Here is an 18,038-nt window from a genome sequence, read left to right on the forward strand (position 1 = left end):
AAAAAAAAAGAGGGGCTGGAGCGATAGCATAGCGGGTAGGGCGTTTGCCTTGCACGCGACCGACCCGGGTTCTATTCCCAGTATCCCATATGGTCCCTTGAGCACAGCCAGGAGTAATTCCTGAGTGCATGAGCCAGGAGTAACCCCTGTGCATCACTGGGTGTGACCCAAAAAAATTAAAAAAAAATAAATGAGATATAGTACCCTGGGTAGGATAGTATACCTTGCATTTGGCTGTCCTGGGTACAATTCCTGGCACCCGAGCTCTTCAGGAATAATCCTGAACACAGAGTAGGTCGTGAGCACCAATGGGTGTGGCCCCAAAACAGCAAAAACAGGAGGAGGCGGAGGAGAAGAAAAGAAATGAGATATAGCTCAGGAATTAAGGTGCTTGCCTTAATCCTTACAGTGGGTAGGGTAGTACACCTCGCCCATGGCTGACCTGGCTTCAATCCCCAGCACCAAATATGATCAATCAGGACCCCCAAGAGTGATCCCTGAACAGACAGCTAGTAATAAGCCCTGAGGGCAGCCAGATGTGCCCCCCAAAAGGAAATGATTAAATTATTCTAATATGAAGGTATTGTTTCCTGTTAAAACCCTGATTTATACACTACAAGTGTGTGCACGTGAGAAGGATGGGGGACTGTGAAAAAATGGATCGCTGCAGTGCCAAGTGTTAGTAGAAGGACCCGGGTTTGATCCCCGGCATCCCATTTTGTCCTCTGAACACAGCCAGGAGTGATTCCTGAATGCAGAGCCAGGAGTAACCCCTGAGCATCACCAGGTGTGGCCCCAAAACAAAATGAAAGAAAAAAAAACAGACTTGGGCCTCCTGTAGGAATTCCAGTCCTTGGGGCTCCCTCCCTGCCCCTGCAGTCCTATTACTGTGGATGGAAAAAGAGCATGGGGTGAAGCAGGGTCTTGCTGAGCAAGGCAGGCCATACAAGTCAGAATTCAGAGTCTCTGAGGCACAGCCGGGTACCCTGCTCACCCTCATTGCTGTTGTCAAAAGCACTTCCTTTTCTCAGAAGCCTCCTGTAGGGTCTCCTGGGGAAGGTGATAGCAGTTCATTACTAAGATCCCCAGTTTTCCCTCCTGCTTTTGGTCTATACCAATCCACGTGTTTGGGGGGACTATGTGGTGTCCGGACTCCTGCTGCAATGCATGCACTTCCTCCTCTGAGCTATCTGTCCAGCAGTCAATTTCCCTTCTTGCAGGAAGCCTGAGTTTGATCTCTAGCATTACATGCCTGAATGGTCACTGCCTGAAGTGGTCAAAAAGGTAAATAAGGGGCCGGAGCAATAGCACAGCAGGTAGGGCGTTTGCCTTGCACGAGACCGACCCGGGTTCGATCCCCGGCATCCCATATGGTCCCCCAAGCACCGCCAGGAGTAATTCCTGAGTGCAAAGCCAGGAGTAACCCCCCTGAACATCGCTGGGTGTGACCCAAAAAGCAAAAAAAAAAAAAAAAAGACCAAAAAAACCCCAAAAAGGTAAATAAGTGAATTAATTAGTTAAGGTAATAAAACGACATGAGTGACTTGTGAAATGAGTTTTTCTATTATTGTGCGTGTATGTGTGTATGTTGCAGAGGACTGAACATTCAAGGCACGGACTTGACCGCTGAACCACATCCCCAAGCTTTATATGGGTTTCTTTTTGTCAGCGCTTTTTTTTTGTTCGGTTTAGTTTTGGGGCCACACCCACGGTTGCACAGGGCTTACTCCTGGCTCTGCACTCAGGGCTCACTCTGGGTGGGCTTGGGGGACCATATATGGCATACATGGTGACAGGGATTGAACTCAGTTCTGCCGCATGCAAGACAAGCAACCTACCCACTGTACTATCACTCTGACCCGTATGTATATATTTTAAATGTGTTTGTGAAATATTTTGTCTATATTTATGAGATGGTCATGTGTTTTTCCTCCTAAATATACTTTTGAGATTAAGTACCACACCTGCAGTGCTCAGGGGCCACTTCTGGCACAGTGCTCATGGGACGATGTGGTACTGAGAACTAAACCTAGAGCTCCAGGGGCCGGAGAGGTAGTACTGCAGGTAAGGCAGTTGCCTTGCATACACCTGACCCAGGCTCAATCCCCCACACCACATATGGTCCTTGTGAGGCCACCACACACAGCAAACAAAAACTCACATAGGCCATGTAGAGTATTTGCTCAGCCCTTTGAGCTATCTCCCAACCCACTTTCTATTTTTTTTTTTTGCTTTTTGGGTCACACCCATCTTGAACCCCAACCCCTACCTCAAGGCAAAACCAAAATAATTTATTTTGCATTGTTTTTAAATGTAGTGAGGAAATAGGCTGATGTGAAGAGAAAGCAAGAAATAGAAACAAATGGGCTGGAGTGGTAGCACAGCGGGTAGGGTGTTTGCCTTGCACGCGGCCGACCCGGGTTTGACTCCCAGCATCCCATATGGTCCCCTGAGAACTGCCAGGGGTAATTCCTGAGTGCAGAGCCAGGAGTGACCCCTGTGCATCGCTGGGTGTGACCTAAAAAGCAAAAGAAAGAAAGAAAGAAAGAAAGAAAGAAAGAAAGAAAGAAAGAAAGAAAGAAAGAAAGAAAGAAAGAAAGAGAGAGAGAGAAAAGAGAGAGACAGAAGAAAGAAAAGAGAGAAAGAAAGAAAGAAAGAAAAAAAGAGAGAAAGAAGAAAGAAAGAAAGAAATAGACTATTTGTCACATTGAAGGTGTTTACTGAATACTTGCTGAATAAATACATTAGTGATATTAGTGATGGTGTGTGTAAACTTGTATGCTTATAAAGAAGAGGAATATAGAGAAGAGAGATAAATGATAAGGACTGTGGACATACAGCTTAGCAGCTGAGAAATTGAGTTGCTGATGTGAGATCCTGGCAACGCTGGGGGGAAGAAAAGATAATGACCTACTGGAAGATTTGGACTGAGAAGAGAGAGGTAGGGAAGAAACAAGTCATATGAATAAAAATGACGAGGAGAAAGAGTTGTGGGCAGAGATGTGTGAGACATGAAAAATTAAGTGAGAGGTGATGAAAAAGAGGTAAGGAGGACAGGGGCCGGAGCAATAGTACAGCGGGTAGGGCATTTGCCTTGCACGCAGCCAACCCGGGTTCAATTCCCAGCATCCCATATGGTCCCCTGAGCACCGCCAGGAGTGATTCCTGAGTGCAGAGCCAGGAGTAACCCCTGTGCATTGCCAGGTGTGACCCAAAAGACAAAAAGAAAAAAAAAGATGTAAGGAGGACAGATGAAGTCACAGTTGAATAGATGGATGATTCTTAGTGGCCAGGGAGGGAAGTGTGGAGAAGAACCCACACTATCAGAGAAATAGCTGTGCTAGTTTCATCTTGAGATAACTAGGGTCTTACCTAGTGAAAATTAAGAGTTGGGGATTACCAAGGTATTTCCAAGCCAGAATAGACAGGAAGTAGAGATTGTTCAACGGGGAAATTAGAAGAAAAGTCATGTTCTTAGAATAAATCTTAGGATAAAATTTTTACTTTAGGGGCTGGAGTGATAGCACAGCGAGTAGAGCATTTGCCTTGCACTTGGCTGACCCGGGTTCGATTCCCAGCATCCCATATGGTCTCCTGAGCACTGCCAGGAGTAATTCCTGAGTGCACGAGCCAGGAGTAACCCCTGTGCATTGCCGGGTGTGACCCAAAAAAGCAAAAAAAAAAATTACTTTAAATGACTGTGGATTTTGTTTCCATTAATTGAGTTAGGGAACAGAGAAGACCAATCCATTTTAAGTGGACATCAATGATCTTAGAATGTCCATGGACATTCTGGAGAAATCTAGGGGCAGTTAGATACTCTGGGCTTAGGCATCAAGAAAGATTCTTGGGACTGGAGAGATAGTACAGGGGTTAAGGCACGACCTGAGTTCAATCCTTAGCACAGGTCCTGGTACTGAAGATGATTCTTGAAGCATTTCCAGGGTGATCCCTTAACACAGAGATAGAAGTAAGTCTTGAGCACAGCAGGGTGTGGCCCAAATCCCTCCCCCCACCACACACACACACACACACACACACACACACACACACACCACACACACACAAGAAGAAGAAAAGAGGGCTAGAGAGATAGCACAGTGGGTAGGGCATTTGCCTTGCACGCAGCCGACCCAGGTTCGATTCCCAGCATCCCATATGATCCCCCGAGCACCACCAGGAATATGTAATTCCTGAGTGCAAAGCCAGGAGTAAGCCCTGAGCATCGCCAGGTGTGACCCAAAAACCAAAAAAAGAAAATAAAGATAAGAAAAAAGAAATTAAAAAGAAAGAAAGAGAAGAAAAAGAAATTGAAGCCTCAACAGACTAATAAGAAAAAGGGGTATTAGTGGGGCCAGCGAGATAGTACAGCACACAGAGATAAGGCTTTTGCCTTGCAGCTTGAACTCTAGTATATGGTCCCGTAAGCACTGCCAGGAGTGACTCCTAAGTGCAGAGCCAGGAATAAACCTGTGCATGGTCGGGGGTGATCCCCAAACAGAAGCAAACAAAAGAGGCATGTGCTTAGCAGGCATGTGGTCCCTGGTACAGTGGTCACTGAACCAGCTGGCCTGCACTGCCAGGCCAAGTATTGCCAGCAATGGCACTTGGGCCTCTGAGTTCTGCTGAGGGACACCCCTGCCCCTCCAAAACCCTGTGGCTATTGCAGAACTGCCTAGGTAAAGTCCATGGAAAAGGCTCAGAATTTATTTTATTTTATTTATTTATTTATTTATTTATTTTGCTTTTTGGGTCACACCCAGCGATGCTCAGGGGTTACTCCTGGCTTTGCACTCAGGAATTACTCCTGGCGGTGCTTGGGAAACCATATGGGATGCCGGGGATTGAACCTGGGTTGGCCGCGTGCAAGGCGAACGCCCTACCCGCTGTGCTATCGCTCCAGCCCCACAGAATTTATTTTTTAAATTTTGGGCCACACCTTGCTCAGGGGTTACTCCTGGGGGACTATATGGGATCCCAGGGATCAAATCTGGGTTGGCCACATGCAAGGCAAGCATCTCGCATTTGTGCTATGACTCCAGCCCCAAGGCTCAAAAATGTATTAATTAAAATGAGTGAGGGGGCTGGAGTGATAGCACAGAGGGTAGGGCATTTGCCTTGCATGCAGCCGACCCAAGTTCGATCCCCAGCATCCCATATGGTTCCCTGAGCACCGCCAGGAGTAATTCCTGAGTGCATGAGTCAGGAGTAACCCCTGTGCACTGCCGGATGTAACCCAAAAAGCAAAAATAATAAAATAAAATAAAACAAAATGAACGAGGGCTGGAGAGAGCACTAAGAGCTGAGCACATGTTTTGCATGCTGGAAGCTCCGGTTCAATTCCCAGCACCATATGGTCTTCCAAGCTCTGCTGCGAGTGTCTTCTTTACGTTGAACTGGGAATAGCCTCTGAACAATGCCAAGTGTGGCCCCCAAATCAAAGACAAATAAAATAAAAGGAGAAACATCCCAAGGAGTTCTAACAAGAGACTGGTGTGAAAGCCGGTCTCCGGCGTTCAGGAGTTAGGGAGGATTTGGCTGATTCCTTTCATATCCCTGGGAAACGGAAGTCAGATTCCAAAGTGGGGTCCACACAGGTAGTACAGCGGTTCAGGTGTTTGCTTTTCATGTGACTGACCCTGGTTTGATCCCAGGCACCTCATGTGGTCCCCCAAGCACCACCAGGAGCAAATTCGGAGCACAGAACCAAGAGTAGACTCCAAGCACTACAGGCTGTGCCCTTAAACCTTCTCTCTACCCTCCAAATAAATTAATTTATTTTTTAAAAATTCAGGGGCTGGGGAAATAGTACAGAGGTCAGGGCATTGGTCTTGCATGCATCTGATCCAGATTTCATCCCCCACACAACATATGGTCCCTCACGCCCTGCCAGAAGAGATCCTTGAGCCAGGAGTAAGTTCTGAGCACTGCCGAGTGTGCACCTCAAAAATAAAAAAATGAAATAAAGGAATCTGTTCTCCAAGAAGCAGCCTTTGGTTTATTCTCATATTCATTAATTTATTGGTCATGGCATTGGATCCCACCACCTGTCAATCCCTCTGGGGACTGACGGGGGAATATTTGAGGGCGGAAGGAATCAATCTCTATCTCAATAATAGGGTCATTTACATGGTTGTTTATGCTGAAGCTCATCAACAGTCATTTGAGAGCTGTGTATTTTCCTGCATGTAATAATACTTCAGCACTAAATGTGTCACTTAGGAGAGAAACTGGGGATGTGGGTGGAAGTAAGTGGGCACTGGTGAAGGGATCGGTGCTTGAACATTGAGTATCATGAATAACTTTGTAACTTTTTTCCCCCAGGGGAGAATAATAAAGCAGTCCCCCTACTACCACAAATTTTGCAGTTGAGTTTCCTATATTTGGGGAAATCACAGGGGTGAGCACATTCGGAGGACAATCTGGCCCTGGGAAAATCACCTTGATTCCCCCTGCCAGGTGTAAGTATAGCTTTGTAACTTTGTATTTCATGGTGATAGAATAAAATGTTTCAAAGTGTTACTTATGTGAGCATTCAGTGTTCCTTGGAGTCGCTGAGGTGGAAAGATGAGAGGAAGCTGGAGAGTTGGTGGAAGATTTTGGCCACTGTGAGGGAGTTGAGTGATGACAGTGAGGACAGAGAGAAGGTGGTAGGTTCCAATGCCATGAAGCTCAGAGATACGGCCAGAGGCTGACAGGATAAACCGGGCACCATTAACTAGCTGAAAGGCGTTTATAAGAATATGGCCACATTTCCCGCTGCCAACCCTCAGATGAGGTGGATTCACATGTGCTGCATTCCAGTGTCCCTCTCTGGGCTGTATGTACCAATGACGTGTACACCAGGAGGTCTGTCCTTACCAGTTGCCCATATTACCTACCCATTATCCCGACTCCCCGGAGCCGACCTATCCTTCCTCACCAGACTGTGGGCTTCTTCTAGTTGAGTAGAGGAAACAATTTTCCTCACCGTAGCTCTCTTAAGGGTAGTGATGAGATGTTGCTAGAAGAAGGCCAAGTAAGTGCAGGGCAGAAGCTGCAATTGAAGCCCTCCTCTCCCCCCACCCCCGTGATCTGTGACCACCAGGGGGCAGCCTTGAGCTTCAGTCCAAAGGACGTTGCTACTTACGCTGAGTCAGTTCTTTCTAGAAGGCGTGGCCAGTGTGGTTGCAGAGGTGGTTCAGGGGGATGAATGATGCTCAGGATTTCCTCCTGGTTCTGCATTCAGGGATCACTCCTGGCATTGCTCAGGAGACTATATGTGGTGCCAGGGATCGAACCTTCATCACTATCTAGTTGGCGTACATAATCCTTTTCTGTGTGGTATCTCACATATATATGTAACACAGGCATGATAGCTCACGGACACTTTTGAACTGATTTTGGCATAACCAGCCTCTGAGCTACAGGTAATTCAACCCCTTTTTCATTTGTGTCTGTAAGATGCATTTCATGTAATCAACTTTGTCATTTCTCAATCAATGTTAAATAGTGTGTAAATAATAAGCAAGTCAATTTACCAGTGGGCACGCAGTCCTGCAGAATGCACCAGGAAGACGGACGTTCTTGCGAAGTGTTTGCTTTAGGGACTGGAGCTAGAGCACAGCAAGTAGGGCACTTGCCTTGCATATGGCCGACTCAATTCTATTCCCCACACCCTATAGGGCCCCCAAACCCCTCCAGGAATGATTCTTAAGTGTCCATAGCCAGTAGTAAGCTCTGGATACAACTAGGTGTGGCCCAAAAACCAAAGGGGAAAAAAGAAGAAAAAGCGTCTACTTGAATCGAGATGTGAATATGAAAGAGCTCAGCCTTCATCAGCTGCACTCACCCTGCCAAAGCACCCAGGTTGAAGGTCTCAGTAAAACCCATGACTGCTCTGCAGAGTGGTTGGCAGCGCCCCGCACCACTTCCATCAGGCTGCTGGATGCTTCTTTTTATTGTGGGAGGAGCTCCTTAGTGGTGCTGGGGCCAACGGGCCATACCTGCAGTGCTTGGGAGGCCTGTGGTGCCAGGGATTGAATCTGGGCCCCGTGCATGCCAGACTTGTGCTCCAGCCCTTCTCCTTCTCCCCTCTCCCTCATTTCTTTCTTTCTTTTTTTTTTTTTGCTTTTTTTTGGGGGGGGGATCACACCCAGCAATGCACATGGGTTACTCCTGGCTCATGCACTCAGGAATTACTCCCGGCAGTGCTCGGGGAGCCATATGGGATGCTGGAATCGAACCCAGGTCGACTGCGTGCAAGGCAAATGCCCTACCTGCTGTGCTATCACTTGAACCCTGAAAGCCCTCATTTCTGTGTCTGACAGAAAGTGAAGGGACAGAATCTACCTGCGCCAGAGGGTTTGCTTTGGGCCTAACAGTGCTCTCAAGACTTATTCAAAGTTAACAGTTGGTCTTGAAACTTATTTCTTTTTTTTTGGGGGGGGGTCACACCTGGCAATGCTCAGGGGTTACTCCTGGCTCTGCACTCAGGAATTACTCCTGGCAGTACTTGGGGGACTATGTAGGATGCTGGGGGTTGAACCCAGGTCAGCCTTGTGCAAGGCAAATGGACTATCTGCTGTACTATCGCTCGGCCCCGGTGGCCCTAGCATTGCCAGTCATCTGAAAGTCACTGTCCTCATCTCTCCAGAGACCTAGAGGGTGCGCCAGCAGCATCCTCTCTCCTCAGGGATGCCAGTGTTGGTGTCCACTGCCACTCAGGTCCCTGGCCAGCGTTGCATGATGCTGTGTCACAGGAAGCTCCCCACCTCTAATCGGTGACCAGAACTGAGCATGGGCGTGGGTTCTCTGCCACCACCCATGTTTCAGGTCCCTCGCCAGCTACACCGGGGGACCTGGCCAGGTTCCTGCTTCTGTCTTTCTCACTGTCAACCCAGGTGACAGGGCTTCTTCCCTGGGCCCCAGGGGCTATGGGCAGGGTAGGGGGGAGGAGATGGTGGACTCCCCAATTCATAGTTCCTCGCAGTAGAGGCTCTTTCTCCAGCTCGAATCCCAGAACTCATTTCTTCTACTAAGATTGAACTGAAAGAAACAGTGAAAAGGGCTCAGAGGAAGGGCACAATTACTTTTAAATGGTCAGTCTGAATTTGATGAGTTGAATAAGCCTGTTAAACAAAGCTTATTATTCTAGGATCTAGCTATAATTAGGAGTTGGAGAAACCTAATTAAATCTAAGATAAGGTTCTTAGTGAAACTGATTTTAATGAAATGAGAGACTGTCGCTATCAAACATTCATTACCCAAACCCAGCGTGGGCCGGGACTGTCGCTTCAGCCTCCATGGGGAGCCTGGCGCGATTTTGAGGTCCACTCCAGAGCCCCCAATAACAAGCACGGGAGTGGGGCCCAGGAATCTGTTTAACAAACATTCCAGGGATGCCAATAAGCTGTCAAATTTGAAAAACACTGAAATAGATGAACGGTAAATTTCACTAGCAAGTGTAATCAGGGGTTTCAATAATTGGCTTGATTTGTCCGTGTGGATGAGACAAAAAGGAATCTTGAACCATTCGAATTATGTCTCCCAGAGATTTAGTTAATGCTCATTAAGCAAAAAACCAAGTGACCATGAAGAGGATGTAATTCACACAGAAAAGATTATGAGACCAAAATACTAAAATCATCATGTAATTAATATTCATTAGCTAGCAGTTACATTTATTAATGAGCTTCACTTTCGCCGTGGCAGGTCACATTCAAGTTAGAAATGACTCTAATCAGAGAATGGCAAAAAAGGGTGAGGGCATAAGAGGGGACTGGAAAGAATCTGAAAAACGATTAAATAAGCAATGTTAGAAATTCGGTTGCTAAAGCAAAAAGGGCTTAATGAGGTGCCAAAAAATATGTGGGGTGGGGGGCAGTTGGGATACTCTCCCGCAAACTCTTGCCTCTCCTTGGTGGAAGCTTCTCTTTGGGTCTTTTCTCAGCCTCCAGGATCCTGTGCTCTGTGGGTGTCCCAGTCGCCCCGAGATTCATAGCCAGGAAGGTGCCACTGCCTTTCTGCCCTGCTCCTTCAATGCCACTGAAGGGATACTGGCCACTGGCTCCTTCATGAGGTACTGGGACAAGGTGGCCCTGGGAAGGGGGTGAAGAATGGGACCCCAGAGTTCAGGGACCACTTGGCCTCTCTTGCCCCTTCCTGCTTCCTCTATGACCACCAGGCTGAGCTGAGCGTCCGGGACAGCCAAGGCTTCGACAAGCAGTGACCGCAGTGCAGTCTATGTGTCCTGGGAATTGGCTCAGGGCAGGGGACTCTGCTGGTGGTGGAGAAAGGTGAGGCTTCAGGAGTTCCTAGAAGTCCCCATCCTCTCCTTCCCGGCCCAGCCCCCCTGTCCCAAGCCCTTCTTCTCGGGGGCCCCCATGCAGCACCCTCCCAGCTCTCGCCAGCGCGCCTGCTCCTGTGGGCAGGCGTTTCCGCAGGCAGCTCTCTCTCTCTCTCTCTCTCTCTCTCTCTCTCTCTCTCTCTCTCTCTCTCTCTCTCTCTCTCTGCAGCCCTGGGCAGCACCTGCTATTAGCAGGGCAAATTTGAGTGAGGGGCCAGAGCAGGGGTGGCCCGATGAGAAGAGCAATGAGAGAATGGGGGGGGGGCACAGGGACCAAGGGAACAAGGCTTCGGTGACTCCTGTTGTCTCCCACCAGGCCACTGTCACCTGGGAAACTGAGGCCACTCCTTGGATGAAGTGACTCCTGACAGCAGTGAGCCCAGCTCTCTTCAAGACCCCTGTAACCCCCCTGGCCCCACCTCTATCCTGACTCCTTGCATCTCTTCCTTCCGACACACACCCTGATGCCTTCACTGGGCTCTCCTGAGGCGACTCTCCTGCCCACATCTGCCCTGCCTGCACACAAATGCATGTTTGTTTGTTTGTTTTTTGTGGGGGAGGGTCACACCCGGCAATGTGCAGGGGTTACTCCTGCCTCTGCACTCACAATTACTCCTGGTGGTGCTCAGGAGACCATATGGGATGCTGGAAATCGAACCCGGGTCTGCCTCGTGCAAGGCAAACACCCTACCTGCTATGCTATCGCTCTAGCACCCTGCGTTTGTACGGTATGTGTGTGTGCGCGCGCGCCCGTGTGATGCTTGGGGGTGGTTGGACATAAAAAGAACCAGCGGTTACTTAGTTCACAGTCAGTGCTTGGGGGTCACTTCCAGCAGTGCTCAGGGGACCACGTGGTGCTGGAAATGAATAAACCAAGTCTCATTGTGCGCATGCGCTCAGCCCTTTGCGCTATTTCTCTAGCCCGAGAAATATTCTATTTGAAGGTGGGGGTAGGTAGGCAGAGGTCATACCTGGTGGTTTTCAGGCTGAAAAATACTCTTTTTTTTGGGGGGGGGAAGTGCATACCTGGTGGTGCTCAGGGCTTACTCCTGGCTCTGTACTCAAGGATCACTCTTGGCAGTGCTCAGGGACCATACGCAATGCCCGGGAGTGAACTGGAGTCTGCTGCATGCAAAGCAGGTGCCTAAACCTCTACTATCTCTCCGGCCCAACAAATGCTCTTTCCTGACCTTCAGGGAAGCTCAGGCCCCCTAACGTTCTTCTTTCCCTCATCTCAGTTTTGCTTAGGGGTTACTCCTGGCTCTGCACTCAGAGATCACTCCTGGCGGGGCTCAGGGGACCATCTGGGATGCCAAGGATCGAATCCTACCCACAGCCCCTAAATTGCCAAGTTTTGACGGTGGCCATGTTCGCGGGGGCTGAAGCTCGACGGACACGCCTGAGACACAGAGGTGGTGAGGCCACGGTCTTTACTGGGGGAACCAGCCCGCAGCCCCGACCCGCAGCCTGGACAGAGGGAGGCGTGGGAGGGTGTCAGGAGGATCCGTGGTTGATGACGCTGGCGTAGTCGGTGCTCGGGTCCTCCTTGCAGGGTTCCCTCTCAGCGGTGGCCAGCCCTTGGAGGGAGGCATAGTGGAGCTCCTGCTCGGGGTGCTGGGCCTGGCCGGAAGGGGGGAGGTGAAGGGGCCTCGCGCTCCCTCTCCTCCTTCCCCGAATTCTGTCCCAATTCCACTTTTGTACCCAGCTGCCTCCTCTTTCCTCCCCTCTGCCCTGCTTTCACTCCTCCCCATCTTCCTCCCTGCCTGCCCACCGTCTCCCCTCTCTGCCTAAGTTCTGTTCTCACTGCCCTTTGTGCTTCTTTTTCTCCTTCCCTCCATCCCTCCCTCCCTCCCTCCCTCCCTCCCTTCATCTCTCTCTCTCTCTCTCTCTCTCTCTCTCTCTCTCTCTCACACACACACACACACACACACACACACATTTTGTCCCAGCTCTTACTGTCATTGTTTCTCAGTCTCACTCTTTTAGTCTCTCATTCCCTAATTTTCTTCCCTTTGCTTTTGTTTTCTGAGCCATCCCCGACTGCTTAGTCCTGACCTTGCACTCAGGGATTACTCCTGGCAGTGCTCACGGGACCACATGGGGTGCCGGGATTGAACTGCTGTCTGTGGGTACAAGGCAAAGGACCCTCCCTGGCTTTCTCCATCTGCTTGTGTTCTGGCCCCGCACCTGACAGTGCTCGGGGACTCCGCTGTGTTGTGCTCGAGGTCGCTGTGGGCACAGTTCTGGGGCCCTGCAGGTCCAGCTCCGAACCCAGCCTCGCGCCTGCAGCCCTGCAAGCCCTCTGAGCACCGTGTCCCGCTCTAGCTCCCGTTTCTTCCTCTCTTGCCTGAGCTCCTCTTGCTCTCTCTCTATCCCATTTCTCTACCCTCCTATTCTCTTTCCTGTCCTTCTCTCTTCTTTTCCCTTTCTCACTCTGGTGCTCTAGTTCTCTTTTTCCCCCCCTCCCCCCCTCCCCTAAGTTCCCTGTTGTCTCCGCTTCACCCCTGCCCTGGCCCCAGACTCACCCAGTTCCTCTCCAGCTTCCTCACTGTAAGGAAAGCAGTGCAGTCAGGGTGGGGTCCCCTCCCCAGCCCCCCACGGCGACCCTCACCATGTCCCTGTCACTGTGTCCCCCCCACACCTCCCACATACCCCAAAAGTGTCCCTCCTACGTCCCCTTCCCACTGTGTCTCCCTCCATTGCATCCCCCACCGTGTCCCCCCATTGCATCTCCCCACCATATCCCCCCACCATGTTCCCCTCATGTCCCCACCCCTGTGGCCCCCACCATATCCCCCCACCCTTCTGCCCATCCCCCCGGGCCCCCATCTCCCCTTCCCACCAAGTCTCCCTCCTCCACTGCTTCTCCCAGTGTCCTCACACCACATCCCCCCACTGCACCCCTGCACTGCGTCCGCCCCACTGAGTCTCCCATATCCCTCCCATGTCCCCCTCCACTGTGTCCCCCCTTTCTCAGGAGCTCGCCCCCCACGTGTGCCTTCACCGTGTCCCCTCACAAGCAGACGTCTCTGTGGTTCCCCATCACGCTCCCCTGCCTTTTCCCACCCACGTCAGTCAGGACTGATGGGGGCTCCAGGGAAACGGGGGGAGGGCGCAGTCTGAGCACTGCTGTGGGGGAAATGAGGAGGGGCGGGGCGGGCTCACCTCTCCGATGGAGCCGGCACAGACAGGCGGACAGAACCAGCACAGCCAGGACCGCGAACCCTCCCAGCCCCACGCCCACAAACGACAGGGAACAGCTCACTTCTGCAGGGAAAAAGGGTGTGGGTTAGAAGAGGGGGTGCCATCTCCCTCCTAGCTAGTCCCACATTCCAGGTGGACATGGGTATCAGGTGCCCTCTTCAACTACTTTTTGGTGGGGTCACACCCAGCGGTGCTCAGGGCTTGCCTCGAGGTCACTCCTGGCGGGGCTCGGGGACCATACAGTGCTGGGGACCGAACTTAGGTCAGCTGCATGCTGAGCAATGTACTAGTGAGAGGCAGAAAGATCCAGAAAGAGCCTCTCAGCCAGCTGCCCCAGCTGGGACCGTCAGCCGCTGCGTCTCACCCCTTATGCCAGAGGCTACCACTCTGAGCCTCCCCCTTGAAGTCTTACGTGCCCCGAGGGCCCCAGCCGCGCCCCCCCTTTCCCGCCCTCCCACCTCCCACGATGCACTTACGATCAGAGAATACACCATCCATCTGGGTGGAGACCAGAGACCCGCCTGAGGTGAGGAAGCCCAGCCCCGCGCTGCCAGGTCCCCTGTCCTGAGCAAGTCACGTGCCTCCGGTTCCGCTCTGAGCGTGCAGACCCGAGTCACGGTCAATGGTCAGTGTTGGGCCCCAGGCCTCGCCCGGACACACGCCCTCCTCAGGGCGCTAGTCACCCCTGCGGCTCATCTACACAACATGGGGTAACCCATGTCCATTCCCCGGAGAGGGGCCGGGGACAGACCCTGGACTCTGCCGAGGACTACTGAAGAGGCAGCGCAGCTGTGTCCAGCTGTGCAGGCCGCCGCTGCCTGTCCTACACTCCCCGGCTGGTTTGAGGGGCCTCCCGGCGGGGTCCAGGCTCAGGGGCTGTGAGAAGAGGGGTGAGGGTGTGAAGTGCAGAGGGGGGCAAGTGTTTGAAGCAGGGGTGCAGTCCAGGACCCGCTCTCTGAGCCCCAGAGCAGCTGGGTGGGGGAAGCTCGCTGGCTGGGCTGCTCCCCAGGAGAAGTGGGGCATGGCGGAGTCAGGGCCCCATAACTTCCCCTCAGGCATTTCCTGCCCCCCAACCGCGGGTTCCTGTTTGACTTCACCCTAGAGCCAGCTGCACTGACCAGGGTCTCTGAACGGCCCTTCCCAGGTTCCAGAGGTCTGCTGCGGGGGGGGGGGGGGGGGGGGGCAGGGGAGGAGCAGAAACTCTGGCAGAGGGGGGGGGCAGAGATGGTCATAGGAGGACGGGGACAGGGGAATTGGGTTCCTTTCCTCCAGAGGTCACAGAATTCCTCCAGGGGCCCAGTCAAAAGGGGGTCCTCGGGCTGGAGCAATAGCACAGTGGGTAGGGCGTTTGCCTTGCACGCGGCCAACCCGGGTTCGATTCCCAGCATCCCATATGGTCCCCTGAGCACCGCCAGGGATAATTCCTGAGTGCAGAGCCAGGAGTAACCCCTGTGCAGAGCCAGGTGTGACCCAAAAAGCAAAAAAAAAAGGGGGGTCCTCAGCCACACCCCCTCCCTCAGGCGAACCCCAGCTCTTTTGGGGGTGGCTGCCTTTCTCCCAGCCCGCTCCTCCCTTTTCCCACCAGGTCCCTGCTCTCTCCCGCAGCTTACCCAGTCCCAGTGGCCTGCAGGGGAAGCGGCTGCGGACTGCCCAGTGCTGCTGGGTGGAGAACATGGCCACCTCAGACATTCCCACCTTACACAACAGGCAGCGATTTATCTCCCGGCTTCTGCGCGTTCCCCCCAACCCCCCAGAGGAAGTCAGACTTGAGGTTACAATATCTTTCCCTTCAAGCTAGGCCCGTGACCCCCTCTCTCCCACAGCCAGTGAATGTACTTCCTCTGGGTGTCCCCCCACGGCCTCCATGAGCGCTCACGATCCTGGGGGATGTGACACATCCACTTGAGTGGCCCTGAGGTGACTGACCTGTTGTTTGGGGCTGGGGTGGTTCTTCCTTTTTTTTAATTTTTAATTTTATTTTTATGAAGTTCTTCACAATATTTGATTACGCTTAATACTCGAACACCAATCCCACCACCATTACACCTTCCCACCACATTTTCATCCCAAACCTCAAGCCCTGCCCCCAAAGCAGAACCAAAATTATTTATTTTGCATTGCTTCTTGTGAATGATACATTAAAAATGACACGAAAAAGGTGTCTTCGAGGAGAGTGTGTGAAGATTGCTGAATTTCACCCACGAGCCATGAAGCCTTTCTATAAAAGATTAGCACTATAGCACTATATCACTGTCATCCCGTTGTTCATTGATTTGCTCGAGCAGGCACCAGTAACGTCTCTATTGTGAGACTAGTTATTGTTTTTGGCATATCAAATATGCCGTGGGTAGCTTGCTAGGCTCTGCCATGCGGGCAGGATGCTCTCGGTAGCTTGCCGAGCTTTCTGAGAGGGATGGAGGAATCAAACCCGGGTCGGCCTCGTGCAAGGCAAATGCCCTACCTGCTGTGTTATTATTGCTCCAGCCATAGGAGATTAGTAACATGTTAAAGGTTGGGCCTTGTGTGCTTATATCTAAATCTGTATAAATATGTTTTCCCCTAAGATTGGTTGCCTTGTACTTTAAACCCAATCAAATGTGGTGTGCTGCTCTTGATATATTGGTGGTATAAAGTATGAGATGTAAAGTATTTTACATAGTGGTGTAAAGCATTTTTGCCCGTGTAGTCCAGGAATAGATTGACACATGGGTGAGGCTAGTCCGAGCATGTGGAGAGCAGCCATGAGCATGGCAGTGGTTGTGTTCTGGAGGTTTTCAGCTGCAGGGGCTGGTTCCGTTGGGGCGGAGAGGGGTCTCACCTCCCTCTCTCTGGGTTGCCCAGGTGGGGGTGATTCTTGCAGGATGCTTGATCAATAATCAGGAGTCAGGAGCACTAGATCTAAACGAGATCCATCTACTGATAGAGATGGAAAGTTGATGATAAGTTGGTGCTGGAAAAAGAAGTGTAGGAAACTCACTTGGACTTCCTGTAGCGGTCAGCATTCTTGTGTTAGGCACCCAGTAATTCAGGGCTGTGGATCCAGGACCTCTGAGCAGAGATCTTGGAGTAAGGCCTTGTAGTGATGCTGTGCTGAAGAGGAAGATGTATGCAGATGGATGACACACTTTGTCCTTGAGGAAGATAAAGACTGGGAACTAATGTGGGAGGTCAGTAGATTTGATACTTGGGTCTGTATGAATTTTCATTTTTTCAGTTAAGGAACTTCCTACTATTTTCTCTCTGCTCTTCCTATACTCTCCCAATGCAGGAAAGGAGGGCAATATTCAGGCTTTTAAAATATGATCAAAAAGTCAAAATATAGCACTGTTGCACTGTCCCATTGTTCATCAGTTTGCTTGAGCGGGCACCAGTAATGTCTCCATCGTGAGACTTCCCATTACTGTTTTTGGCATATCGAATACACCACAGGTAGCTTGCCAGGCTCTGCTATGTGGGTGGGATACTCTTGGCAGCTTGCCGGGCTCTCTGAGAGGGCAGAGGAATGGAACCCGGGTCGGCCGCATGCAAGGCAAGCGCCCTACCTGCACAATAATACATGTAAATGATGATAATAATTTTTTTCTTTTTGGGTCACACCCAGCAATGCACAGGGGTTACTCCTGGCTCATGCACTCAGGAATTACTCCTGGCGGTGCTTGGGTGACCACATGGGATGCTGGGAATCAAACTCGGGTCGGCCGCATGCAAGGCAAATGCCCTACCCACTGTGCTATCTCTCCAGCCCTGATAATAATTATTTTTTAAAAGGAGGGGTTGAGCGATAGTACAGCATGCAAGGCAAACACCAAATATAGAACACTTTTTTAAAAAAAGGTTTTGGCTTTTGAGGTCACACCTGGAGATGCTGAGGGGTTACTCCTGGCTCTGCATCAGGAATTACTCCTGGCAGTGCTCAGGGGACCATATGGTATGCCAAGGATCGAACCCTGGTCAGCCATGTGCAAGGCAAACACCCTACCCACTGTACTATCACTCCTACCCCAAACATAGAAAAAATAGAAATAATTGTAGTGGACCTATCCCGACTACCCAAATTCTACAATGAACATGTTTCTATATTTGCTTTGTCATGTATCTAGCCATCATCCTACATTCTGATACATTTCAGAGTTCGAATATTAGTACTTTCTGTTTTGTTTTGTTTGGGGCCAGCGCGGTGCAGTGCTCAGAGGAGTAGTGAGGGCTAGTCCTGGTGGTACTCAGGTGATGTGGTGCAGGGGTTGAAGCAAAGCCTCCAGCACACCCAAAGAGGCACGCTGCCCCTAACATTACACTGCTGAATCCTGTGCTGCGCTCATCATCGACTCTGGTTTAGTATTTGCTTTCAGATTTATTCTGGGAGTGCTGAGGAAGGAAAAGTTTACATATGATGAAATTTCAAAACTCTGTGAAATGCATAAGTGTTTATCATTTTTGTTTTATTTTTGAATCACACCTGGAAGTACTCAGAGGCTGCTTCCGGCTTAGACCTCGGAGTCACTTTTGG

At 50.9% G+C, this 18,038-nt stretch overlaps 2 protein-coding genes and 1 pseudogene across 3 annotated transcripts; 1 reads left to right on the forward strand and 2 right to left on the reverse strand.

Moving 5' to 3' along the window:
• Window positions 1-6,321: 6,321 nt before the first annotated feature.
• LOC129402655 (U1 spliceosomal RNA) lies at window positions 6,322-6,469 on the reverse strand (annotated as a pseudogene).
• Window positions 6,470-6,997: 528 nt separating this feature from the next.
• NCR3 (natural cytotoxicity triggering receptor 3) lies at window positions 6,998-10,666 on the forward strand. Its single transcript, XM_055124347.1, is given in 4 exon segments — window positions 6,998-7,018; window positions 10,166-10,277; window positions 10,497-10,529; window positions 10,644-10,666. Coding segments are annotated over 4 exon segments (189 nt in total).
• Window positions 10,667-11,768: 1,102 nt separating this feature from the next.
• On the reverse strand, window positions 11,769-15,249 carry LST1 (leukocyte specific transcript 1). Of its 2 annotated transcripts, none has more exons than XM_055125305.1 (4): window positions 15,142-15,249; window positions 13,493-13,594; window positions 12,853-12,875; window positions 11,769-11,947 (listed from the first exon to the last, which is right to left on the reverse strand). In XM_055125305.1, exons 1-4 carry the CDS (start codon window positions 15,218-15,220, stop codon window positions 11,822-11,824), a joined length of 330 nt encoding a protein of 109 aa, XP_054981280.1. In that variant the 5' UTR covers window positions 15,221-15,249; the 3' UTR covers window positions 11,769-11,821. The 2 variants fall into 2 exon arrangements, with proteins under 2 accessions (XP_054981280.1, XP_054981281.1); XM_055125306.1 differs by lacking the exon at window positions 15,142-15,249 and adding an exon at window positions 14,008-14,098.
• Between the last annotated feature and the right edge of the window lie 2,789 nt (window positions 15,250-18,038).

Source organism: Sorex araneus, chromosome 2, assembly GCF_027595985.1.
Source record: "Sorex araneus isolate mSorAra2 chromosome 2, mSorAra2.pri, whole genome shotgun sequence".
NCBI classification, from domain to species: Eukaryota; Metazoa; Chordata; class Mammalia; order Eulipotyphla; family Soricidae; genus Sorex; species Sorex araneus.

What these genes read in the sequence shown, in the direction of transcription:
- LST1 (XM_055125305.1), bottom strand. Translation starts at nt 15,220, where the DNA reads ATGTCTGAGGTGGCCATGTTCTCCACCCAGCAGCACTGGGCAGTCCGC. An exon ending in GTGCCGGCTCCATCGGAGAG is followed by an intron (nt 12,876 to 13,492) that starts GTGAGCCCGCCC and finishes CTTTCCTTACAG; the next exon opens with TGAGGAAGCTGGAGAGGAAC. An exon ending in GGAAGCTGGAGAGGAACTGG is followed by an intron (nt 11,948 to 12,852) that starts GTGAGTCTGGGG and finishes CCTTCCGGCCAG; the next exon opens with GCCCAGCACCCCGAGCAGGA.